Source organism: Anabas testudineus, chromosome 19 (genome assembly GCF_900324465.2).
Source record: "Anabas testudineus chromosome 19, fAnaTes1.2, whole genome shotgun sequence".
Lineage (NCBI taxonomy): Eukaryota > Metazoa > Chordata > Actinopteri > Anabantiformes > Anabantidae > Anabas > Anabas testudineus.
This window is the reverse complement of record NC_046628.1, coordinates 1,226,514-1,254,423: the sequence shown is the minus strand read 5'-3', so window position 1 is coordinate 1,254,423 and position 27,910 is coordinate 1,226,514. Positions and strand designations below refer to the sequence as shown.

General features: G+C 39.2%; 2 protein-coding genes across 4 annotated transcripts in view; both read right to left on the bottom strand.

Moving 5' to 3' along the window:
* Window positions 1-362: 362 nt before the first annotated feature.
* Window positions 363-27,285, bottom strand: reep3b (receptor accessory protein 3b). Of its 2 annotated transcripts, none has more exons than XM_026350993.1 (8): window positions 26,939-27,285; window positions 19,523-19,595; window positions 13,069-13,145; window positions 11,529-11,649; window positions 11,282-11,395; window positions 6,131-6,293; window positions 2,979-3,112; window positions 363-2,763 (listed from the first exon to the last, which is right to left on the bottom strand). In XM_026350993.1, exons 1-8 carry the CDS (start codon window positions 26,968-26,970, stop codon window positions 2,692-2,694), a joined length of 786 nt encoding a protein of 261 aa, XP_026206778.1. In that variant the 5' UTR covers window positions 26,971-27,285; the 3' UTR covers window positions 363-2,691. The 2 variants fall into 2 exon arrangements, with proteins under 2 accessions (XP_026206778.1, XP_026206777.1); XM_026350992.1 differs by having other exon boundaries at window positions 363-2,766; window positions 26,939-27,284.
* The window catches only part of LOC113156103, a 32,266-nt gene continuing 27,856 nt past the window's right edge, over window positions 23,501-27,910 (bottom strand). For both annotated transcript variants that reach the window (XM_026350995.1, XM_026350994.1), the window contains exon 8: window positions 23,501-23,523. The gene's annotated coding sequence lies outside the window, so the exon portion shown is untranslated. The remainder of the gene's footprint in view (window positions 23,524-27,910) is intronic.

Here is a 27,910-nt window from a genome sequence, read left to right as displayed (position 1 = left end):
AGTAAAGATGTGACCAGCTAACTACAGGAATGCTAAAAAGGCCTGGACACAAACCCAGACCTCACCTCAGGGCTGCTTTACTGATATGGTTGTATATTGTAGAACCAACTGAGCAGCTGCCACCACTTCTGAGGCTATTTGCGATCTGTGTGTGTGTGTGTGTGTGTGTGTGTGTGTGTGTGAGAGAGAGAGATTTCTGCTTTACTGCAGCAAGCAGATATAAATGTTTATTTCTACTCTGTTACTGTAGATTGAGGATGTTGTCCTTGGACTCAGCACTTTCTCCACAGTTGTCTTACTCTGGTATTGAGCAACGATGCTCATCATCAATCACACATCTTGTGAGACATGAAAATTAATCATTCAAAAGAGAACATGCACACACTTTATTTGTTGCACTTCCTGTTATTAGTTATCAACAGTGTTTATTTTATTGCATTTGCAATCCACACACCAGATAATTTACCTACACTGATAAAACAACAGCTCTGGGTAACCACATGAAGCTTTGGTGTCATTAGTCAGTTATGAGCATTAAAAAGACATTATGAGTTGAGCAAGTTTGGTTTGTGGCTGCACCTTATTAAAGACCAAATAGGGCTATGGCTTCCTGTCCATGAGCCTGTTGTGAACTTACAAGGTCTCATAATAAAATGATGAAGACTTGTACTGTTCATAATACTAGATTAATATTGGATGAAAGGAGAAGGTATTGATGTAGTCTGCAAGAATACAAACAAGTCAAAAGGAGTTATTCTGCTGAAGGGCAGATGTAGTGCTGATTTAGAAGCACGACACATTCAAAAGCTGTTTCTGCCAGAGAAACTATAGAAACCAACTTGTTAGTCAGCTGCAGCAGTGTAACACTTCAGCACAAAAACAAGACAAACTTTAAAAATACCACAAGATGCCCTTAGTATTGGCATTCAACACAGAGCGCAGTTAAACCCAACACTGCATCCTCCCACAGCACAGGACATTATAAAATGAGATGACAAGCAACTACAGCATTGATAAAATGATTTTGGGAGGAAGAATATGTGCAAAAACAGGTAGTTACAATATAAAAAGATCCAAATAATAATATTCAAAAAGCTTCACTGATAATACAAAATACAGAGAAATTTACAACCAGAGATGTGATCAGAACCCAGTGATATAAAAATAGGAATAAAATGTAGGAAAATGTAAAATCACAATTAGAAGTGAGTAGTGAGGCGGAATTTGGTTTACTCTTCACCCCTGTCTGATGACAGTGTTCATTTGCTGGTTTTCTTAAGATTGATTCAAGTTTGTTTCACTCTGATAAACTAAACTTCTCACCTTTAAAAGTTCTGCTTTGAACTGCTGGTGTCTTTGCTGCGATTCAAGCTCTTGTACTGTCACCACTGTGACAGGGAATGTGAACACCAGTGTAAAAACAGCCTGTTAGTACACTGCGACATAAGATTGTTAATGGAGTCCAACTCTACGTAGCTCTACGTAGTGTCAGAGCTTCCTAGGAACAAGTTTCTCTGTGATAAAATGCCTAAAAGGCAGTAGAAACAACATTGGAACCAAATATCAGGCGCTTTTATGAAAAGGTTTTATACTGAAACTGAATTTAAAAAGTATTAAAATAATTTGAAGCTACTTTTTGTGAATAGTTGTTTACTCTTGACACATTCTATCAGCCAGAGTCACAGAACAGTCTGAAATCAGCACTAACATGTTCCATTTTAAATGTTATGGAGTGAGGCTCGCCTTTCTAAGCAATCAGAAAATATTATCAATTACTGCTTGACAGGTACATTTTGTGAAGACGTGTAAGGCATGTCTGACTGCAGAAGAGAAAGCAGGGAGTAGTAGTGGTAATAAGCAGTAATAATTCTACATCACTAAAGCAAGCCCTTTCGCATTGCATGGTTATCTGAGCCATTGTTAAAGTGCAAACTTGAAACTGTAAAATCTGCATTCAAATGTTTTCTATGCACAACGCTGAACACATCAGAGATCAGGGATCTCACTCAATGTGTGATGCGACAAACTCACTGTAACAACTTCAGGAGGTGGTAGCATATAAGATGTTTACAGTGCTTACAGCAAGATCTGCTGCCCCCAAGTGGCCAAAAAAAGCACAGTTTTACTAGAGGGTCACAGACTGTCTACAGAGCCAAAGAATGATCAAGTGAGCATTTGTTAAAAAAGGGGAGAAATATTTTTGAATATTTTAGTCTAGTTTTGTTTTTGTTTTTAAAAACAGAAATTGTCTAACAGACAAAGCAAATGTCATTATGGAAGATAAATGCAGTTCACAACCAGGCAACCTTTGTGCTATAATAATAAATAATGCATGGCTGGCAAAGTTATTTGTTTGATCATTTAAAACCTCTTCATAAAGAATGCCTTATTACAAGGTGGCATGATAAAAAGGATGAAGCTAAAAAACTCAACACAAACCATGACAACAACACACCTAAACACTACAAATGAAACACAGTCCATGCAGAAAACATAACACACGCCATCAACTCAACGACAATCATCAGAGTTCTCCGAGTCTGTGTTGTGGGGTAAGATGGGTTATAAATGTGTCAGCAGAAAGCTCATCACTAAAGAAATGAGCATAGTAAGAAGTCTGGAAGAGGGGCTGATGATACGGGGCACCAATCAGCAGCACACTCGGCTGTGTCTTTGTCAGCAGGAGTCTTTTCATATTCCATAGTTGACAGAGTTCAGTGCTGGTCTCTTCTTGCCTTTAATCTTTAGGGAGCCGTAACGAGCCTGCTGAGAAAACAATAAAAACAATATGCTAAACGTGGGTTTCTACAGTCATTAATGTCATACAGAATGTTTGCAGTGTCAATACAGTACACTTTGTACAAAGTATACAGTACCTCCCCTTTCTTTTTTAAAAATCATATTATTATATCATTTCCTTTTTATAGAGCAACACAACTACAGATATAGTTTCACAGAGTATGGAGTGGGGAATTTACATCTTTGCGGACTCTGGATCGGGAGATCTTGACGCTCTGAGATCGTCTCAGTCCTTTTTGGGTCACCGCCTCGTCTTCAGAGAAGGTCGGTTCGCCCTCTTCGTCGGACCTGTCATCCTGGTCATAAAAGTACTCTGAAAAATAAACAAACAAAATGCTGAAACACAGACTCATTTGTTTCCTAGACAATAGTAATATTTTAGAAACCATGTCTGATTGAGTGACCTAGGTATTTTTAACAATCACACAATCAGACTGGAAAAACACTCAAATTCTTGAGACACGGTGAGTGAAGCCTGACTGCTGCTTGTGTAGCTTTGGATGATTGTTACAGATCCTTGTGCTGATATTTTATCTGAGTGTCTAGGGACGGTTTTAAGTGAGAGTATAGAGGCAGCAGCTCCAGCAGAGGTCAGCAGATGCTCAGCAAACACAGTAGTGAGAAGGGCAACGCATATCTCCAGTATGTTTCACTATAATTGTTACACATTAGTCTTAAATTGGGTCACTTTGGAGATCAACACCTTATGTTCAAATGTCAGTACATATTCAGACAATATGCTGGCAGTATTAGTGTATGTTAATGTTACTAAGGCACATTATGTATTTTCAGTGAGTTTTCTATCTGTTCTGATTCTAGCTCCTGGTGCTGCTGCTGTTCACATCTGGAGTCTATAAGAGAACACCTCCCACCTTTCCCACAGGAAAAGGGGGTGGGGGTGAGGGCGGGTAAGAGACATGATTTTAAATTGCAACACAAAAACAAAAATACCATGTGAACACAACCACTAAAAGACAAAGACCACAGACAAATAAAGCTGAATGGACACCACAAAGGAAGCCACTGCTTACTAATAAGAATCATTGCTGCGCAGCTGAAGTTTGTAAAAGAGCACATTGAATCTGCACAGCAGTATTGGCTAAATGTTTTGTGGATTGATGAAACTAAGATTAGGCTATCTGGAAAGAACACACTGCACTACATCTGGTATAAAAAGGTCACCGCATACTGTCATGAAAACATCATCCCAGTCATAAAGTATGGTGGAGGAAACATCATGATTTGGGCCTGCTTTACTGCATCAGGGCCTGGCCAGCTTGCAGTGATTGGGTGGAGGGGTCATTAATTAATTAATATTTATCAATTCCAAGGGTCCACATACTTTTCCACTAGCATTATGAGATTTTTATGGTTGTTCTCGTTAAACACATGAAAGATCCGGATGTTTTGTATATATATATGTATGTATATATGTATGTATATAGGTGTATATGTATATATGTATATGTATATATATATCATCCAAAGCTACACAGGAATCAGAGGGTACGTTTTCTGTTGTTGCACATGAATCTGATGACACTAAATATCTAATATAATACTAATATTGAGTCACAATCATGTATAGAAACCACCTGAGAACAGAGGACCTCCAATATGGCTGGCAGAGAGTGTGTGATGTCACAGCAGTGAAAATCATATGAGAAAAAGCATTTGGAGGGTGAAGACGTCTTCCCTTCATTTGCTGACTTACTGAGCTGAATACATAACACACTCTTTCCTATCTCAGTATGCTAATGCCGTCCAGAAGCCTCCCTTTGCTCCATTCATCCATGCATACTACATACATCTCCACTGTCCTCTTATACATTCGTCGTCCTTCTCCTCCATCCCCTGCTCTCTCCCTCTCTCTCTCTCTCTCTCTCCACACCTCACTGTGTGTGTGCATGTGCATGCGTGAGTGAAAATGAGAGAGACACACAGAATGAACAGTATGTCTTTGACATTCCACCAGCATCCCACTCAACCTCATCTCATCCCCTTTGTCTGCTGGGAACTCATTTCACACAAACCCTCTCTCTCTGTCTCTCTGAGTGCTTTCACTGAAATGTCAGTAAACCTGCAGGTCCTTCCATGCTGAGGGGAAACTGAAGGGAAAAAAAGCAAAGAAAAATAAAAGAAACATAAAAAAGCAAACTAAAATGATGTAATGGTGATACCAACCAATCTGTGTGAGTTAGCTATGACATCTAGGGGTTCACAGTGGCTGTTCTGAGTCTGGCAAGGCTTTGCCTAAAAATGTGGACGTTTGCACCAAGGTGACTTCAGTTAGTAGTACAGTCTGTAGTCAGCTATACTACCAAATCCTCATAAACTCTTCTTCTACATAGTCAGAATAAAAAATAATTGGTTCTGCCCAGGAACAGTGTCACTTCTTGGAACGACAGAAAATGGCACCTTTCAAAAGAGGAGAGCATTTTATGTCCTAATATTTACAACATTTTATATTATGCAGCCAATATCACCACCTTCCTTTTTCCTTAAAGGGATGTGATAGATTTTGTTAAGAAGAAATGGTCATAAACGAGAAACTGACTAATATTATAGTCTCCCAGGACCTTCTCTGCACTGCGATCACTGATGTTCCAACAACAGTTTTTAGTAGAAATGTGTGTCACCCTGGCAGAAGTTCACAAAGCTTTTGGGGCAAGGCTCATTCTTCTTACCATTCAGAGAAGGCTTAAGTCAAGAGTGGGGGCTCACAATGTCAATAAAGGCACTGCCATTCTACTGCTGGCCTCACACAGAAGGTTTCATTGTCATGCGACCACTAGCTTGAAGGTTCTTGAAGATGTTTCACCTCTGAAACCTCAGCTCTGACTGACTTGAGTAGCAGGCTTATGAACTCACACTTGTTGGTCACCTATGGGTTGTTGTTCCACCACTGTGAAAACATGTGGGGAGTGAACTTAATTCAGTTCCTGTTGCCTTTAAACTGCTTTGGGATAACTGTGACCTGGATGACTGAGGATCCTAATAGACATTTATATTGATGTTACATTTTGTAGGTTTGTCTGCATTATGACTCTAAGGAGGTGGACTACAAGTTTCAATGAAAATCACAGCGGTCAGTTTCATGTTCAAAGCAGACAGTTGAATTTTCTCCTCAGCTCTGACTGACTTTAGTCTTTATTTTAAAAACCTCAAACAGTGTTTTCAACAACAACTTGTGTGAAGTGAACTGGATGTTTGAAATTTGAACATTTTCACAATGGCAGATAAATATCTTTCCATTTTATGTTAGTTTTCTGAAGTAACATAAAGTCCAATATTTCATATGTTTTGTGTGTGTGTTAGTGTGTGTGTATACCTGCTCCGTCTGCAGCATCAGTGCTCTGAGCTCTCCTCATGGCAGGGTTGGCTGAGCGGGAGCTGTACTCATAGAGCTGGTTTCCTCTCTCATCCTGTTGGCTTATCTGCGTGAGGTCGTGCATGCTAAGACTGCGCAGTTTCTCTGTGATGGCACCCTGACCCTGTCAAACACATGTACATATCAGCCTTTATTAAATCACTAGCAGACAAAATGATACAATCCAGCAAAGTGATGGAGTAAATAAGTATCAACATGCATGAAATGTGGAACAACACATCCATCCAAATCAAAAGAGCATGGAGAGTCTGGGGTTTCCCAATGGATGTGAGTCTAGACTAGACATGGTTTTGGGTGAACTCAGATTTATCAATCTATATCATTTCTTCAAAACACAGCTACTAGAACTTTACCTCTGGTTCTCTTTTATAGCATTCTAAAGGTCACTGCATTTGAACTTGATGAACTTATGCATTTAGGCTCAGTTGTCTAGAGAAAAGTCCTCACTGAGCTCCATCTGCTTGAAAGCACTCACCAGTTACGAACTCTTGTGTAATAACCTACAGCTGTGACACATAAGCTGACAGACTTGTTCACTACAGTGGAGAATTCAAATGATCATTATGGCCCTGGAATTATTCAATCTATTGTTTCTTGACTATGCACTTATATGACTGTAACCTCGAGATAAAAGGAAGAAACATCCCCTGGATGTTTCTTCCTTTTATTAATAATGTCAAACCGGTTTCTACAAAGTAATATCAAATAAATAAAAATATGTAAGGTGAAATCAGTGTTTGCATTATTTTTCACCCCCTTCAGGTCAGTATTTAGTAGATGCACCTTTGGCTGCAATCACAGCCTGGAATCTGTGTGGATAGGTCTCAGTTAGGCTTGCAGATCTGGACACTGGAGTTTTTTGCCATTTTCCTTTGCAAAACTGCTCAAGCTTGGGTTGTGTGGGGATCGGTTGTGAACAGCCCTTTTCAAGTCCATCCACAAATTCTCTATTGGATTGAGGTCTGGGCTTTGACTCGGCCACTCCAAAATATTCACCTTGTTGTCTGTAAACCATTTCTGTGTAGCTTTCACTGTATGCTTCGGGTCATTGTGTTGCTAGAAAACAAATCTTCTCCCGAGCTGTAGTTGTCTTGCCGACTGAATAAGATTGTCCTCCAGGATTGTCCTATATTCTGCTGCATTCATATTACCCTCTACCTTAAGAAGCTTTCCAGGGCAGGCTGCCTAGAAGCATCCCCACAGCATGATGCTGCCACCATCATGTTTCACAGTGTTTGGTGTGCGCCAAACATAGCGTCTTGTCTGATGGACAAAAAGCACCATTTTGGTTTCATAGGACCAAAGAACTCTCTTCGACTGGACCATGGAGTCCTTTACATGCCTATTGCCGAACTCAAAGCGTCAAAGAGTTCTTTTTTGTTTTTACAGTGGATTTCTTCTTGCCACTCTCCCATACAGCTTTGACTGGTGAAGAAGACGGGCAACAGTTTTTGTATGTACAGTACTACCTCAGATGCTGAAGCTTATAACTCCCTCAGAGTAGTCATCTGTGTGTGACCTCTCTCACTAGTCTCCTTCTTGCACGGCTCAGTTTGTGTGGACGGTCTGTTCTAGGCAGATTTAGAGCTGTCATATTCCTTTCATTTCTTGATGATGGATTTCATTGAGCTCTGGGTAATGTTCGGTGCCTTGGAGGTTTTTCGTATCTATCTTCTGACTTATGCTTTTCAATGACCTGTTCTCTGAGTTGCTGGGAGTGTTCTTTTGTCTTCTTGGTGTAATGGTTGCCAGAAATACTGATTAACCAGTGACTGGACCTTCCAGGTGATCCCCATTTCACTAAGTGTGGGACTACTAGCACCAATTATCTGGACCTCTGTTGGATTAGGTCAGTCACTTTAAGGGGGGGTGAATATTAATGCGTACACTGACTTCACCTTACATATTTTTTATTTAACTGACTTTACTTTGTAGAAACCTGTTTTCACTAATTTGTTTTGTTAATGTTGCCAACATTTATTGACCATATAAAGTCAAGAAAAGGATGAAACATCCAAGGGGGTGAATACTTTTTATAGGCACTGTACTCTGATTATTGGAGTGATCACTGATTACTGTAATAAATTTATCACCAGCTGAGACAGTGAAAACCAGTAAAAGGACAAAATGAAGGAAACTGAGATGAAACTGATGAAATGTAAAGGAAGTGAAAACAGAAACAGAAAAAATACACTAAGGCAAGTATTAAATTAATATGAAGGGAAAGTCATTAAAAATGTTTGTGAAACAAATGAAAACGTTTATGTTGTAAATTAAAGTTAGAGTGAGCAGCGGTGAGTTATGGTTGTGGTTTCAAAATGACACACTGCTCCTAGACACATAAGTCTGTTGTTTTAAGTATGACAACATCTTCGACTGTGGCTTGCATACATTTGCTTACGTGCAGCACAGAGAAGCATAGTTCAACAGGAATGCTGGTATGAAATGGCAGAAAACAATATGTCCATGCTGCTTACACTGACTGATTTTATCTTCCACAGCAACCTGCTGAAGTACAGAAACCCTGAAGAAAGAAGGATGTCAGTGCAAAGAGGGAGACAGAGAAAAAGAAAGTCAGAAGAGGGTTAGCTATTACGTAAGTTGGGGCAGCTCACATATCATCATTCTGATGAGCAAAAAGAAGTCAAGGGCAAAGGTTTAACTGGAATGAATCACCAAGGATGGCAGGAATGTTGTCAGCACACCTTCACTGCAACTACAATGTACAATGTATAATTTAATCTGTCTTCATGAACACTGGAAACCCTGTGGTGGATTTAGTTACTTCAAACTAACGAGTTCAGGATGTTTCTGCATTTCTGTCTGAGGTTAGCATACGTGTCTTAACCCTGCATAGGTACTGTTTACCAGTATGTTTTACTGGTATATGATTGAAGGTTTTATATAAATGATTTCATTAAAGATAAATATAAGTTAAATATACACTAAAAAGGACAGAGCTATTTATTTTTTAGCCAACAGAATCCACTTTATTGCATCTTAAACTACAGACTGTGGCTGAAGCATATTAGCAGCTACTGTAGACTAGGTTGCAGAGCAACAAGACCAGTAAGAGAAGCTAAAATTTAAAACCCAGTCTGCTTCTGCACACCTGTGGGGTAACTCAGCCTCGGGCTACATGCATCATAGGTACTCCACTGAATTTACTAACCTTGTGCGAGTATCAGGAGTTTCTTCCTCACATACATAATAATCACAACTCTGAGCTGTTTCCTTCAGTCTGTCAGAGGGGCTACAACTGATGCCTTTTTGTGTTCAAGTCACTGCTGCTTGTATTGTTCTATGTGAGGTTAATCAGACTCCAACTAAAACACAAAGAGCTTTCAAAGGATTTAAAAAAACGGCGTGATAAAGCACAGAGGAAGACGGAAGAGTAGTGAAATGGTAAAGACGAGGAGAGGCAAGAGAAATAACTGAAATACAGCAAAAGAAGAGTTTTTGAAAAGACAAAAAAAGAGAGAAAGCGTGGTAGAGAGGAAGAATCAGATTAGAATGTTGAGACAGTGTAATAGTGTAACAGTGTTTAATGTAAGCAGAAACAGGAGAGTTTGTACAAGGCCAGCCCTGAGGTTACTACAAGAACACATTTACTGTGCAGCCAACTATGTATTAGTTCACAGGCAGACACACCCTTGGCATTAAGCCTTCTGATTCACATTTTGAGTTTTTGCACATCTTAAGTCATTCATATTTTAGTGTTTTTATTAGAAGGGGCTCCATGTTCTTTTTCATTTTCCAGCCCAAGAGCAGAAAAACAGTCACCTGGCCTTGGTGTTAAAGGAGAGATGTGGACCATTTTTACAGTGAGGACACACTGGAATCTTGCTTTTTTCTCCTTCCTCCCTTTTCACACATATCGGTTATGATCTAAGTATCCTGTTTATGAGTATGCACATGTACATATCACATTCTGTTTTCAAAGATCTGTATGACAGAATACTAGTCAGGGCACTCGGACATCAGGGGTTCTGGAGCAAATCTACTAGTCCATGTAAACATACTATCCTGCATGTGATTAAAGCCAGGACAAAAGTCAACAGCTAGAATCCGAGATGAGTTTGTAAATGTTTTGAAAGGCAGCATGAAATACTACTTTGACAAGACAATACACAGAACACGGTGACTCAGCAAACATGATGTGGGTTCTGAAAGCCTGGAACTGGACACAGCACACTGGGCTTATTTTTCTGTTGTGTGGAGCACAGAAACCACATGTAACTAAACTAAACTTTACTTTAAAAAAGATGCTCAGTAATTGCTGTCGTGAATGTGGATCTACTGCCCTGATACGATTCATTCTGTTTAGCTGTGGATTCCCACTGCCTGGCATTGCCTCAGTGCAGTGCAGTGAAGCCTTATACAGGAGATCAGCAATTATTATCTGATACACTCAGATAATCATGCAATGCTGATGAAACGAGTTCACACACATTTAAACTACACTACCAACTCTGCAGTAAATGGTGGGTGAGGGACGACACAGAGAGCAAACATTTGCATGAGCACAATGTCTCAGATGCTACATCATGCTGTAGTTAATTAGTCTAGTCAAGATGGGCTGTTCCTGCATTTATTTGCACACTAATGGCACAATTTCTGTCTGTGCTGTCTTACGTGTGATTTAGCAGGTCACATCAGGACATTCTGTGCCAACATGTTGAATTTGCTGCTGCACATTTTGCTCTAGTGTACAAAAACAGGCAGAGGGCACTGCTGCGTCTATGCAAAGACAGTGAAAGTATTCACAGCATCTCCCAAAGGCAGACAGGGAAAAGAGAAATTACTTCCATAATTTTTATACACTTCAGTATAGCCAGAGATGACAGGGGGAGGAAACAGGAAGCACAGGGATTTACGAGAAAGGTTCCCTCAGTCTTATGAAATACCACAACAGCTCAAACTGTCTCACCATAATACTGTTGCTATACTTGATAAAATATAAAAAAGCATCTTAAATTGACTGATATCGACAGTGCAGTACTGATGAACTGAGTAAGTAAAAGGAAGAAGCTTTAAAACTGTATCAAATAAAGGATTAAGTAAGAGTGAGAATGTTCCAGGTACACTTACCTTGACAGCTGCTGTGACAGCGGCAGTGGCTGCAATGCTCAGTCCCTGCTTACCAAAGTTCACCATGGTCTCATAGCTTCTCTCTTTGGCCTGCACAATGTACTCATCTATTTCCTGAATAAAGAAAATCAATTACTTTTCTTGCTAGTTGACACTTTAATCAAACAAAAAGCAGAGTGACTAATATGCTCAAAACGGGTAATGTGTACACAGAGGCAGGCGTGGATGGATAGAGGGGTGATCTTACCCTCTCTCTAGAGGACAGAAGAGGATGCAGACACTTCCTGTAAATGAGACTTGCTCCTCTGGTGTAGGGGGACAGCAGCCAGATCACAAAGGCTATCTTCAGCTCATAGTACAGCGGAAACCTGTAACACACACACACACGGTTTGTGATGCTCTTGCCTGAAGGTTTCTTATTTTCAAATAGTGTTCCAGTGTTTCCATCTGCATTTATAAATAGGGGTGTTAGACTTGCTTATGGTTTGAGGAGTCCAAATAGTGGTTGGCATGAATACCTTTTTCTCCATTCTTGCCAACTCTTGAAAGGCATACCTATATCTTCAAACTATACTGAGTAACTTTTATCTAATGCCTTTTTAGTAGAACTATGTTCCACAATTCATAATGCTGTTAAGAGGTGCAGTTGAAACCTCCTGTGAGGTCAGACTCACATAACAGCTCTGCAGCAGTACAGAGATTTACATATATATATATATATATATATACATAAATGTATAAAAAGCTTTTGAGGAAGGCTTACCCTTCTGACCAGAGAATTTCTGCTTGATTAGTAAGATGTACAGCTTCCTATTTATTGTTATTTGATAATGAATAGTAATGCATCGATTTTGCAATTTTCTTGGCCAAGTCCAATTTCCTAACTTCAAGACCTATGATATATGCAAACACAAACACTTTTGTAACTTTTACATTATCATCTTTCTCTCATTTAATCAAATCCCCAAAAAAATAATTCAATGCCAACAATATGTTGTGTTGTGTGTATCTCTGATGTTACTAACTGTACAACTGTGTGTCACAAAGGAACCAGCATCCTGCTCCAATTTTTGCTTTAACTCCGGTACTGCTCTCAATGATCGGCCAGTCACATGACACACTGCTTAACAGCAGGGAGCACGAGGGCTGGGCACAACACAGTTGATTGATTTTAAGACTACACTACTGCCACCTGCAGTTATGGAGAGTTATTTCTTCTTACTCTCATACATAATGCAGGTGTTTGTGGGTGTTTGTTGCCAACAAACAAATGTTTCTTGGCAGCTGGCTGTAGTCTCTGCAGTCTGTTTAAATGCCACTTTTTGGCCAAGACGACTGTGATGCCAAAAGTCAGCTTCTTCACTGCTAGTACAGTCACGATGCTTGGTGCATTTCTGCTCATTAATGTCATAGTTTGTGACATTTAAGTAATTAGTTACGTATGGCACAAAGTTATTCGTGTTCCTCTACATTTATCCATCTGTCCTCCTTACTGTAAGTGCCTACTTGCTTTAGTTTAAAGTATTAATTAGTAATATTTAATAGATCCACACAATTTACATCATGAAAGGAATCTCCACTAGTGATCAAATCATATTACCAATTCCACATGTAGTTACCCTGTTACTAAATCACAGAATGTGGGTTTAGAATGAGTTTAGAATTCTAGTGTGCGTTTGTGTGTGTGTGTGTGTGTGTGTGTGTGTGTGTGTGTGTGTGTGTGTGTGTGTGTGTGTGTGTGTGTGTGTGTCTTTATGTTTGTGTGTGGACCTCAGTGTCAAACTCACCACGCCAGTGTTAGGTCAGTGATGGTCTCCACCACAGTGTAGAGGGCAAACACAATCCAGTACATCATCCAGCGCACCTACAGAAAAACGGACAGAGACAGCACTGGACAGATAAGTAACAAGAAACTGCAGTACTAATATATATAAAAGTTAATTTTGAAAACAGCGTCATCAGGATTGCTTGTTTGGTCTAAGTGTAAAAAAAAGTTTACTTTGTGTCAATGTCTGCTTGCGTCAACCTTGAAATATCAGCATCTGGTTTGTATGCTACCATATACTATGCAGCTTGATTTCCTCCAACATTTAAGGGGCATAGTTGATTCACTGATATGGTATTTAGAAAATAAAAACTATATAATCCCATATTATAGATTGACCAGGTTGATGTACGCAGAAGTTGCTTAGTAAAACGGATCTTAGGGGAAATTTATGAATATTTGGTCCAACCTTTCAGCCTTTTGTAAGTGAGGTAAATAAATCCATTTGGGGACACATTTGAACCTCCTCTGTCATCCTTTATACTATCAGTCTTGTATCAGGTGAACATGACATTATGGTAAGTACTTCATGAGCTGAATACAGTTTCCTGTTCCCATTTTTTTTTTTATGTTATAATGTGTTAAAATGTTATACTTTCTGCTGTCCCCCTGCTCCCTTGGTTCCCCCATTCCTTTAAAGAGCTTTCCAGGCTGGATTTCCTTCCACCCACACTGACTAGCTAATGAAATGTGTGTGTGTGTGTGAGTGAGAGAGAGAGACAGAGAGAGAGAGAGAGAGAGAGAGAGAGCGAGAGAGAGAGAGTGAGGGAGAGTGACAAACTAAATACAAAGCACACACATTCTCTACTTGCTGCACAAGTACCGATGGACAGGTTAACTGTTGACCTCACTGTGAACTTTAACACACACATATAAAGGAGAGAGAGCCAGTGTGAGAAGGAGAGGGAGGCTGTTCAAAAAATTATCTCAATCTCAATCTCCTCCTGCTTGCACAGCTCATGCCTCTCTTCTAGTTCTCTCTAGTTTCCAATTCACACATCTCTCTGTCTCTGCAGGAACGTTTTTTCTATTGCTCTCTTTCCTTCAGCTCATCAGTAGGCAGGACATAAAGACAAGACCTCAATAAAATGTACAGCAACCATTTTGCCTTCCTGAGGCAACAGAAGACATGGCTGTCTGTAAATGTCTTCCATTAAAAGAGGAGAAGAAAACATCAGACATCAGCTCTTTACAGCCAATAGCTCCACTGTTAGAGCTCAACTTGGTAGATGTAGCTGGGCGGCTGTGTAGACTAACTAATGACGGGCAACTGGTCTCATTCAAAAATGACTTTAGAATAATAAGCAGAGTCAAAAAACTAAATAAATAAACAAACTAGACCCTAGGCACAAATAGGCACTAGACCTGACACTAGTTTCAAAGACACAACTGAAGACGTGTGTGTTTTTGTACCACTTTTTAGTAGAAGCCTGAAGCAGGCCTTATGTGAACTTGAAAATGTATGCCACAGATCCAAATTTGACTGTTAAATAAATACATTTAATACATCATCTCATGGACAACTGAATGCATCAGCCTCGACTTAAACATTGCCATTCCTTGGGCCTGCAGCTTTATATCACCACCATAAAGTGAGAATTAATCAGTCTCAGACAAAGCACAACTCTGCACAATGACAAAAAATCAGATCTTCTCCACACCGTTTACAGTTTAAGTGGAAATTTTTTATATAGCAACTGAAACCGAAAGTAGGTTAAGTGCACCTTTGCAGTGCATTCATGTTCCACTGCGGAATTCGTGTAATGATTTTGGATGTTCTTGATTATGTTTGTTGTGTTGTATTTTGCGGTGCTACCACCACCCCTCGCAACATTTTCTTTGTACATATATCAAGTAGCCTCCCAACTTGCTGGTGCAGCAAGCATGACATAATGTACCTCCATACAGCTTGAGTCTTCATCTGTCTCCATGTTGGTGTAAGTCCAGTCTACCAGCATGCTGCATGTCCTGCTCATGCAGGATCCTCAAATACAGTGAACAGAATCAAAGTGAATAGATCAACCCCTATTATCCGATACCCAATGTACCTTATTAGGCAATATTGAAGATGATATCTGATATTAATATGAGATTTGTGCATCACTATTTGAGATACCTTATATTCTGTTCGTATAGTTACTGGGCAGCCTGCTGCAGACAATAGGTTGAGGTATGACTAGAGGACAATTAAACAATTTGTCAATGAGAGTAAACTATGTCGGAAAAATACATGCTAAGAAGAAAAGCCGCAAAAGAACTGCATGAGACTTGCAGAAAAATGAAGCATGATGCATTCAGGAAAAGATGCATGAATTAAACCACAAATCAGCCTTCAATGTCAAATATAAACAGGCTTTGCTGCTGCTGTTTTTTGTGGTCTCAGCAGTACTAACACAGACCGTTGACCAGTTAGGCTGACATCCAGACTGCTTAACATAGAAACACATTGTCTGAGTTGAACAGTGTAGTCTAGAAAACAACATATCTAACTGCCCCCTTTCAACACCATCATCTTTGCTGTATCAGCAGTTGAGTGGCAGCATAGTGTCTAAGTGTCCTGTTAATGATGTGGAGAGAGGGAAGAGAGAAGAGGTTGTTTCAGTCTCTGACTTAACTGTTACTGGTGGTGAGAGATTGAGATGCCTGTCAGCATGCACCCACATGTACTGAATACACATAAACACACACACACACACACACACACACACACACACACACACACACACACACACACACACAGTCATAAAAACAAGAATAACAGGGACGGGCTTCTGGAATAGATTTTAAGAGTCAACTATGTCATGAACTGGAGTAACCTCTGGCAGGATGTGCTGCAACTCAATTCATATTAACAGCAGAGATATTCCTGTTTCAGCTGTAGCAAGGCCTACTATCTTAAAGTAATGAACTCTGTTTCACCATTGTATATTTACAATCCTTAGCATATGTGTTTAAGGGTGTGCTTAATGAAAAAATAAATTCAATCTCCTGAATTTGTTTTGGTTAGATGGTCAGGAAAGGCTGGAGGCTTGTTTGCAAAGAGCAGTGTTTCTACTGAGAGTCGCTCTTCATTTTCTCAAGGGGTAACCAATTACAAAGAGTGCAGCTGTGTTCTTCCTTTCATCCAATGTGGAAAAGGAAAAAATATCAAGTAAAATCATTCATTTTGAGCAGGAAGAACTGAACTTCCACAAGAAATCTTCCAGAACACTGTCTATGTTGCTAAAAATGAAACATCGTCCAGCCAACACATAGGTCCATAGTGGCTGGGCAAATAATCATCATTTGACCGTCTACAGGCTTCTGGTGGAATGACTTATATTACCTAATAATAAGTCATGTAAGTTTAACATACTTTTGCAATTTATATTTAATAAGAAATTGTAATCTTTACATCTTTAAATCTATTATTTACTTAATCATCAAAACGTAACAATAGGTTAGTAGGGTTCTTATTACAGTGGAAATCATAGATGCCTAAAAACTGAATTTCTTTAGCGTTTCCAGCACATAAACAGAAGCCACTGCGACACACAAAGAGGTTAATGTTGAGCTCACTACAGAGAAAACAACAATGACAGGTATGTAGGTGTGGGTAGTTGTGTAAAAGCACAGTAGTTGCTCCAAGGAATGCATATACACAAGATTGTAGCATTGCATCTTACGTACACGTGGTGTTAATTTCTGAAAACTAGCAGCAAAAGCAGCATAGTTAAAAGCAAGTGTATCCCAGAGCCTTACTGTGTTTTATCAGCTGCTCCTGAGAGTGCCAAAAACTCCTAATCTAATAGAGGTGCAGATATTTAGTGCTAATAGTCCCACAATTAGTGAAATAGGGATCACCTGAGTGCAGTGAATGCGTCTCAAGCAATTGCAGTATAAAAAAAACTTGTGTCTGGAAGGTCCAGTCACTGAGTTTTCAGTATTCCTGGCTACTATTACACCATGAAGACCAAAGAACACTCCCAGCAACTCGGAGAACACGTCATTAAAAAGCATAAGTCAGGGGATGAATACAAAAAATCTCCAAGGCACTGAACATCCCTCAGAGTTCAGTGAAATCTATCATCTAGAAATGACAGGAATATGGTACATGTCTAAATCTGCCTAGAACAGACCAGAAAACTAAGTGATTGTGCAAGAAGGAGACTAGTGAGGGAGGCCACTAACACACAGATGACCACACTGAGGGAGTTACAAGCTTCAGCAATTGAGATAGGAGAAACTGTAAATACAACAACTGTTGCCCAGGTTCTTCACCAGTCAAAGCTTTATGGGAGAGTGGCAAGGAGTGTTGAATCACGAATTGAGCTCGCTAATAAGCATGTGAAAGACTCCATGGTCCAGTGGAAGAGGGTTCTTCTACAAAATGGTGCTTTTCGTCCATCAGACAAGACGCTATGTTTGGTGCACACCAAACACTGCACATCACCACAAACACACTGTGAAACATGGTGGTAGCAGCATCATGCTGTGGGGATGCTTCTTGGCAGCCGGCCCTGGAAGGCTTGTTAAGATAGAGGGTAAGAGAAATGGGGCAGAATATAGGACAATCCTGGAGGACAATCTTATTCAGTCGGCAAGACAACTACGGCTTGGGAGAAGATTTGTTTTCCAGCAAGACAATGACCCAAAGCATACAAGGAAAACTACACAGAAATGGTTTACTGACAACAAGGTGAATGTTCTGGAGTGGCTGAATCAAAGCCCAGACCTCATCCCCACGCAACCTGACAGAGCTTGAGCAGTTTTGCAAAGAAAAATGTCACAAATGTCTAGATGTGCAAGCCTAATTGAGACCTCTCCACACAGACATGCTGTGACGGCAGCCAAAGGTGCATCTACTAAATACTGACCTGAAGGGGGTGAATAATAATGCAAACCCTGATTTCACCTTACATATTTTTAATTGGCATTACTTTGTAGAAACCTGTTTTCACTTTGACATTAATGAGGTATTTTTCTGAAATTCTTTTGTCAAAGTCACCAACTTTTATTGACTATGACTGATTTATAATGTCACTAAAATGATGAAACATCCAAGAGGGTGGATACTTTTTATAGGCACTGTACCTCTGCACATTAGACAAGCCTCTTTATTTCCTATTTTTAAATCTCTTCTCAAAAGCCATCTTTTCTCTATGACCTTTTACACCTTGACTTTTTTATATTTTATTTTTCTCTTCTCTATCACTTTGTTGTCTTTAATTATTTCTTTATTGTACTGTAAAATTACTTTTTTAGTAAATTTACTTTTTATTTACTAACTACTCTTTGTACAGCACTTTGGTCCATTGGGGTAGTGCTTTATAAATAAAATGTGTGAATGAATGAGTGTTTTTAGCACATTTGTGTGACTGATGGATTGAGCCTCATTTCTACCTATTCCTTCATTGTAAGAACAGAGAGCAGACAGACAGTGAAAAAAACTAAAGGGAACAGAGTGACAGATGGCCAGGAGAGGCACTGAGCTGCTGTGTTTAAGCTGTGTGACTGTGTTGCTAACTCAGTGGATGGGGATTTCACTCGTATTGGCATTAGTTACATCACCCAACCTCACCAGCTCCGAGCACCTAAATCTGCAGCATATGCATGTACAGGTTCCCATCAAAAGCTGGGATCAAATGGAAATCAGTGCAGTTCTTATTCTGACATTATAATAATTCTGAAAAGTCAATCACAAACCACAACAATCTACAACCATCAGCAATGTGAAATCTAGAATCTAAAGCTGGACCTTTAGTTAGATGATCCAAAATTTTGACAAATTTTACAAACAACAACGTTTAGCCAATTATGTAATTTGAGCTTCAACACACACTAATGCCTACAACTAGTAACAGTCACAGGAAAATTTTGAAATCCCAATCGTCATCCAATCATGTAAGGTAAAACAGGTATAACAAAGAAGTAAATGGCATAAAGAAGTAACTCCTGGAAAGTACTTGAAACCACAGATTACTGATTTATAACTGCATTTTCAAAATTACTTTCAAAAGACTATAAGACAAATGTTTTGAATTACGGCTTGAATTTGATTTTATGAGCACCTTGATGTGCTCAACAACATAGAGCATAGCATCTTTTATATCATATGACCTACATTTTAATTGAACAAAAGTATTGGAACATGGGACTGGCAGGTGTGTTCTGGGTAACTGACTGACAATAACTTAATTGACTAACTTACTAGTATCAGGTTTTAGCCTGGGGTTTAACATGCAAAGACTCCTTTTTTTTTTATTTTAAAACAATCAAAGGCACTACACAAACACTGGTATTAACCAATACAACAACTGATATGTGTGAGCAAGCATTGAACTCTAAATGACTCAAAACATGAAGAATTTATAAGAATATCCACATGAAATTTTCTTTTTATATCTCCAAATGCTATGGGAAGCTCATGAACTTACATATTCCTTGACATTTTTGGTCTTGACAGCTTTGTAAGAGTAGTATGCTGGATACAGGGTCCCAAACACCAGTCTGCAGGAAGAGAAAACACACAACATTAAGATCAAAATTTTAATTATTGTCACCACCATTATTCATTTTCTATTGACTTTTGTAACACTTGCTTGTTAATGGTTCTCTGTGGGTTTGCCACTGTGAGCTAAGACAGAGGCTTGGATTGGATCCATCCTGCACCTGACCTATTACCTAAACTATAATATGACATGATACGATAATAATAACTTCTTTTTTTTTTTTGCTTCTTTTTTTTCTATGCTGTCGAATACCCATAGTAAGATTATCTAGTAAAGCCACCAGTTAGGGATCTCTCTTTCTACCCTGAAACACACACACACGGGAAAAAATATATGATGTCCAGCAGAGGCTGGACAGGTTACAGGTTTGGTTATTTTTTGGAAAGTGAGAACATTCTGGCTTGCCCTCACTTTCACACACACGTCAATTCAATTATATTTGTTAAGCGCCAAATCACAACAGAAGTCATCTGAAGGCACTTTACAGTGTAATGTTTAAGACCATACAAAGTACAATTGTATAGAAAATTACACAGAAAACCCAACAATCCTATGTGAGCACGTTTTAGGCAACAGTAGAGAGGAAAAACTCCCTTTAGAAGAAAAAACCTCCAGCAAAACCAGGCTCCTGTTGGGCAGCCACCTCACCCCACATTGACCGGTAGGGGTGAGTGGAAAGAGAAGAATGAAAAGAACAGGCAACAAAAAACAACAACAGACAGCAAAAACATTGATGAGGTCTGGATTTTGGAGATTTACAGTTCCAAGGCCAAGGATACCTGCAGAAAGGTAGAGACAGAGCAGGAGACAGAGAGAAGAAAGCACAACTAATTCTTACATCAACAAAAAGTCTAAGGGTTCAGGTTAAATTAGGATTGCATTACAATTAGGATTGCTGCTAGGGTTAGACATTTAGCTCTAATGGTTGATGTTAGGCTAACGGGGCTAGGTATTATTGACCATGATATGCATGATACTCCCTCCAATTTACTCTAAATCCCCTAGAACGTTGGACTGCTTGAAATTATCAAGTGCAGGAATTTGGTTTCTCTTCAGTCCTAACATCTTGTATGTAATTTGTATCTGCTTCTGAGACTTTGGACCTTTTCTTCTGTCTGCCTGTTTTCATAGTTAATCACGAGAACACAGGAGCTGTTTAAACAGCTAGACAACTCGAAAATATTTGTCTGTTATATGACCAAATCAAAGGGATATCAATGAGCATACAGAGTCTACCTAAATACATCCTAATGTCCACTACTGCCAGCAGGACACAGCAAAAATCCATGACACTTTGATCTCCTAATCTGGCACAGTAATCATTTTAGCAAACTGAAACACCAGTTTAACTGTGATTTGTTTTAGCAAAGTTACCATATGGCTTAGGTTTTATTGCCCAAATGTTTTAGAAATCTTAATATGCCAAGCATCTAGTATGGATGGAAGTTTAAAAACTGATTGCATGGACTTAGTGCATGAAATACTACGATAGGGAAAACCATAAAAGTGTAGAGTTAGGAATATTTCTCATAGCACCAATCAAACACATACAGATGCATTGTAAACAGACACACTCCCTCTGACCAGAGTCCCCTCAGCAGCAGGCCAGACGCCAACAACCACTGCAGTTTATTTTCCTTGTTGTTGCTATAGAAACAACAAAGCTGCCAAAGCTCCCTCTTCATTTCTACAGCTCTTTGTCATGTTGTAATTTTACCTCACTCATTTATTTGCATAAAAGGTAGAGAACAATACAAACCAGCCCAACAACATTAAGTCTGTAAATGAACCCCTTTCCTGACAGTGGTGTGTAGGTGTGTTTACAGTGGACAAACTGGTTACACAACCCAGACTCTACTATGTCCATGCACACAGTAACAGCAGTAAAGACATAAATAAATGACATGCTTGCAGGATTTCTAGATGGCATTACTGCATGCAATGTGTAGTAAAGCTATGCAGCAGTGTAGAACAACTGCGCACAGTCTTTTGTCTTAAACATCGTAATTTGACGGTCTTGTGTTTGCCATCTTATTCATGCTAATCAAGTGTGATTGCTGATGCTGTGAAAATAGCAGGTATTTGTGTCTTAATTACTTCTCATTTGCTTTGATTGGGCTGAGCTGAGCTCATGGTGTGAAGGAAATAAAGACTGTAATAAACAAGCTCAACAATAACAACATGAACAAGCTAACTTACCTCTTGCTGGTTAGCTTAAATTAGTTTTTCCCAAACTCAGTCCTAGGGCTGCTCTTCCTGTTGTTTTCCAGCTATTCCTGCCCTACTCATTGCTGATTACCTGGATCAGGTAAGTTCAGTCAAACAGAAGCTGAAACACATCTAAACCAGGTAATCAGCAGTGGGTGGGGCAGGAATAGCTGGAAAATGAAACCACTGGCTGTTGGTTGAGATATAGTATGACTGCTGGGACCCTGTGAGAGCTGGGTGCAGAAACACCTAGATTCACAAATGGATAGGTGATAGGAATTTATCTGACTATCATTTCATGTGCTGCAATTATTGGAGTGGTTGCAAATATACAATTTTTTGAGCCACAGTTCAGAAAATCATAAACTGTTTTTAGCATTCACTAGGCAATATAGGCCAAATTATACCAATATGTTTTTCCAGATTGATCAATGTCAAGAATTACCAATATAAACATTTCAAACCATTATTGAGGAAGGAAACATATCCCTATTCATCACCACTAAATAAGGATGTCTATTCCCAACTAAGTTCTGCAATATTGAGTATATCTTGCCAAATCCAACCCAATACTCATATTTATCCACATGAAATGTTACATTAACATTTTTTAATATACCTGTCAACAGATACTGAAGGTCCTGGTTCAAAAATATTGAGTTTAAAGGCTTAAATTATCAACAGTACTTGAGAAAATGAGATTTCATATGAGACTGAAAATGATGGGACAGGATATTCTCAAGCGAATACACTCTGTTGGATTCAATCAGTTGTAAAAGTACAGCAGTGTTAAAAAGTGGAGCATCTTCGCATACAAACAATACTTTGCTGAGTACACATTCCAACTACAGAGAAGGTTATACAGAATTCTTTTTGAAAATATTTTTGTATAAATATGTCCTCAAACCTATCTTAATGCTGAGAAGAGCTGTCAAGGCCTCTTGCAAAGTCAGAATCAAAGAAAAGTGCAGCAGCACCTCACCCTTCAAACCAAGCAGAGAATCTCAACAATTTCTGCTTGATGAATAGGTTTTACTGCTTCTTATTTGTGTTTATCTGTACAGAGGGCATAGTGGAGCAGGGGGATGGAGCTAGGTGGAGCAGAGTGAACAGATTTCCAGTCTCATGGTAACCCTAGCTTAGCATGAGCAACTGGCCTGTAGCCAGTATCCATGGTTGCAATTGAAGTTCCTTTTTCTAATCTTATATTGTATATAATCCAAAATGTTTCTGATCTTGTTTTCTTAGCCTGCATAATGCCATGAACTCATCATAAAAGTTTTGCTGTTATTCTCTGAGTTCATGCCTGAATAAAAGCTTCTGGCTGCATCACTAGTCTCTCTATTACAGCCTGCTTCTTTTAGTCATTGGTTTGTTTACCACCTGGTTGCACACATTATAAAACGTATTCACACAATCTCCTGAAATGGTCACAAAATGTGAGTAAATAGTCACATTCTGGAACCCCTTACACTGACCCTTCTATTAACGTATCTGTGAAATTTTATTTCCATTTCTTTTTTATTTCTATACATTTGCTTTATATGAAGGTCTTAAATCTTCTTAACAATTTCATGAAAAGCAGGGCCCTGTCACACACACACACACACACACACACACACACACACACACACACACACACACTCACACACACACACACACTCACACACACACACACACACACACACACACACACACACACACACACACACACACACCTTAACCACCCACCCAAACCCAACCCCCCTCTCTCTCTTTGCAGCTGAGAAAATAGCCCTGTTGCTTTTAGATAGGCCTCGGCTATGAGCTCCAGGTCAATTTCCCTGGTTTCCTGACACTGTACACCACCAACAACCAGATGTAGGGAGGGAGGGGAGAGGACAGGACAACAACAGAAAGGAAAGAAAGAGAGGGAGAACAAGAGCAATAAAAACAGGAGACACGCCTAGAGGGGAGAGAGAGGGAGAAAAATCTCAAAGTCTCCAAGATTTGAGCCTGCACCATCTGGTTTGAGCTACATGAATAAGAATTTGATTGCATGACTTTTCCCATAAAACACAGAGGGAGGATTGTTGGGAGAACTGCTGCTGCAGCAAAGCAAACAGGACTGGTTCCAGTCCAGATCTGCCAACCCTCGCCTCCCAAAGTATTTCCTCATAGGGAAATAAACGGCATACATAATTTAGACTGGTCTTGTAGGTCTGCAGGAATCTTCCGTAATTCAAAAAAAGACTTAACATGTCATTCTGATATTTAACTTAGTTGTATTTTCCTATATTACGGAATATAAATCACCTCACCTGAAATACTTAGTTAACCTAAAATCATATTTATATATTAATAAAAATTGAGTAACTCATTAGCAAACACAGGCATGCAGTTTTTAAGATCACTATAATTTCTAGTTTCAATTGGGATTACCATCATTTGGTCACTATAGCATTGCATTCTACAGGACAATAGTTGAGATCAGAGCACGCAGAGATACTGTTATAACAAGGTCAAAAAGTTGAAGAAACACAATGAGCCAGACAATCAAGAACGGCTGTAACATGAGTAATAATCTCCAGCTGCACAGGAAAACTGTGACACAAACAGTACAGTAAAGTACATTAAGGTAGGCGGAGCAGTATTTTTTCATGTCTCTATAATTCAGTAAAGACATGAAGTAAATTTGGGAAGTCAAAGAGTAGAAGTAGCCACTGGAAAAACTTGCTTGAAGGGCACTGTCAGTTCACATACAGTGACAAGAAGCATGTAAACCTTTTGGAATTTCATGGTTTTCTGCATTAATGTGTTATAAAATGTGATCAAGAGTATTATATATAATTCGAACCTTTGAGAACAACCATAAAAACATCAAAGTGTGAGTGGAAAAGTATGTGAACCCTTTGGATAATGAACTCAAAAAGCTAATTGGAGTCAGGTGTTAGCATAAGTTAACAAAATTAGTTGCAACTGTAAAGTATGATGGAGGAAACCATCATTATTTGGGCCCGCTTGTAGTGATTAGGAGGAAGACGAATTCCCAAGTGTATCAAAAAATTCTTTAGGATAATATGAGAATGTCTGTACATCAGCTGAAACTCTGTAGAAGTTGGGTGATGCTACAGGACTTCGGAAAAACAAGATCTGCCTTTTGGAGGGACCAAGTCAGATCCCAAACCTCAACCCAATAGAGATGCTATGTAACGACTTTAAGAGAGTCACACACAAGACGTCCAAAGAATATGACAGAGTTAAGCAGTTCTACCTTAAAGAATGGGCTAAAATTCCTCCTGAACAATGTGCAGGTCTGGTCCAGTTACAGGAAATGCCTGGTTAAGGTTAATGCTGCCAGAGGGGTCAACCAGTAATTAATTCCAAGGGTTCACACACAGTGGTGTGGAAAAAGTGTTGGCCTCCTTCCTGATTCCTTAGTTTTGTGAATGTTTGTCACACTTTATTGTTTCAGATCATCAAGCAAATTTAAATATTAGTCATTGCCATAAGGCACAGAAAAAACTATTATTCAAAACTGTGACAAAAGATATTTTTTGTCTCTTTTTTTAATCAGTCTGATTATGAAATTGTGGTCAAAATATTTTTTAGAACAGATGCTACGTTGGTTATGTATTGTAACTCCAACTTCTGTGAGTATAATGGCACATGTAGTATTGGACTGGAATTGTGTTTTTCAGCTGTGTTAAGTTTAAATATTGTTATATTTTCAATATTTTTCTATTTTCTGCAGAAGTACTTAGATTTGATGCTTTTATGCATGTAGGCCTCAAAAAATGTTGCACATTTAGGAAACCAACAGCACTATCTGCAACGTAAAATTCAGAGGCAGTAGCGTGTATAACTTTATGTAAGGATTATCATATGAAGGACACATGAGTAAAAACACACTCATTGACTGCCTGGAGATTACACAATAGTTAAAGTTACACAGAGTTACACACACAGTTCTACTGCTGCATATCAAAGACACAAAGCTTGTATTATTTTGTTTTATAACCTGTTACACCCATTTACATTTGGTAAGGTATGAATACTGCACTTAATTTTTTAAGCTAAGAAGAAAGAAAGAAAAAGGTTTGTCAAGTAGCCTGGAGCACTTTTATTTTGAGATTTGTTTGAAAATGTTATGTTAAGTTATTTAATAGGTTTTTATTTTTATAATTTACCTCGGGTCTGATTATAAAAAAAGAAATTAGAAATCTCAATCAGCCAAGAAAACTGCAATTGGTACACGTTGAGCTACAGGACTTAAAGTCTGCAATGCACATCTTTTTCTCTGGACTTTCTCTGAACAAAGATGAAAAGTTGCATTGGAAAAAAGGGAGAGGCTTTTTGTAATTAACCACCGCATTCCTATCCTCCATTACACCTCCATCTCAGTTATGTAACTGCTGTTCCAGGATGTGTGCAACACATAGGAAAAAGAGATGAGAGGGGTGCTGAAAGAAGATGAAGGTGAATGTAGAAAGGGTTTAATGTTAGATCAAAACGGCAATTTCTCTCCGAGAAATACCTTTTTTATCCCTCTTAATCTCAGACTCAGACTGCCTTATGACACGAATTTCCTAGACGAGTATCCAGTAACAGAACAAATTCGTGCAAAGATTGTAAGGCCACCGTGCGTGTTGTGCTCTAACAATGTTATGGTTGCCAGGTTAAACTGGGTAGGGCTGGCTAATAATATCAACAGAATGACAGCGTTACCTGACACTCCTTCACAGGTCAATATGTAGCGGCTTGAAAATTCCCACCCTACTGGTAAAGTTTCATATCGTTACAGCTGAAACAACAGCAGCGTGCGTGGTGATGATTCATAAACAAAATGATAGTCACGTTATTAGCTTTAGACACAATAGCTAGCCACCAGCCACAAGGCTAAGTTAGCTACTCGGAGGACCCACAACTAATGACAATACAGAAATAACACTGTGTGTTTTTACCTTAATGACGTCGTCTTATAAGGATCTAGACAACTACAGGACTAAGGTCATAACTTGGCCAAAAGACGTAAGCAAATTAGCTAGGCTAGCTAACAAAACTCAAGCCCTTAGCTGCCTAGCGTCAATCTTGCACACAAGGTAAAAGTCATTTTAGCTCACTTCCAGTACATCCAGTTGTCTTTGTACTTACACAACGCTTCTCGAAATTATCCAGGACACCATGTTTTCTTTCTTTGTTGAGTAGGGCTGTGTCAGAGGTAGAAGACAGACCCGGTGATAACGTCAGTGGCGAGCTGTACTGTCGAGAACTTCTTCCAAAACTTCGAAGAATTAACCCAGATTAGCTGTCTCGCTGAACAACGGCCAATCACCATATCTCAGAAACGCCCGATCTCACTTCTTTGTCTTTATAGCCATATCTAAGCAGTGAGATATATATATATTTATCCGATATGAGTGATGTTGTTATGTTGCAGTCCCTTAACTCCCTCCAGGTTTCCTCATTCCCTCTCCCCAGTTCCTAGCACCACAACGGTTCTCAACTAGCCGTTGACGTCAACAGGAAGAAGAACAAGGTAGAGAATCTTCTATTGGACAGTTCTGTCTGTATGCAATGAACCCAGACTATCATTGGCTGACCAAACTTGTCCATGTGACTTTAGCTTCCGATAAAAGCGGTGCAATTTCAAACTCAACAGACTGGCTGCTGATTGGTTCTCCCTGGACTCGTGGCGACTTTTAGCCAGTAGGAGAGCAGTAGTGACAGGGTTCGGTGGATTCCTCCCAACCGTTGATGTTGTGTGTTATTTTTTATTTAGCAAGTCAAAAGGTGTTTTAGGTTCCAGCACACGCTTTATGGATGGTTTCAATATAATACACAATATCAGAAAAGAAGACAATTATAATGTAAATTTAATTAGTTATTAGTATTTTATTTTAGATTTTAAAGGAATCGTTAGTATTTAGTAGACTAGTAACATTGAGGGCATGCAGATTTGCGTTTTTAACATCAGGAAGATCAGACCCTCGCTTTCTTGACTATACAACACAATTCATTGTGCAAGATCTGGTCATATCTTGGCTTGACTACTGCAATGTCTTGCTGTGAGGGGGGTCACCAGCATGTACCGTTAAACCCCTATTCTTAAGTCTATAAGCTTAG

What these genes read in the sequence shown, in the direction of transcription:
- reep3b (XM_026350992.1), bottom strand. Translation starts at nt 26,970, where the DNA reads ATGGTGTCCTGGATAATTTCGAGAAGCGTTGT. An exon ending in ATAATTTCGAGAAGCGTTGT is followed by an intron (nt 19,596 to 26,938) that starts GTAAGTACAAAG and finishes CTCTTCCTGCAG; the next exon opens with ACTGGTGTTTGGGACCCTGT. An exon ending in CTGTCACAGCAGCTGTCAAG is followed by an intron (nt 6,294 to 11,281) that starts GTAAGTGTACCT and finishes TGTGTTTGACAG; the next exon opens with GGTCAGGGTGCCATCACAGA.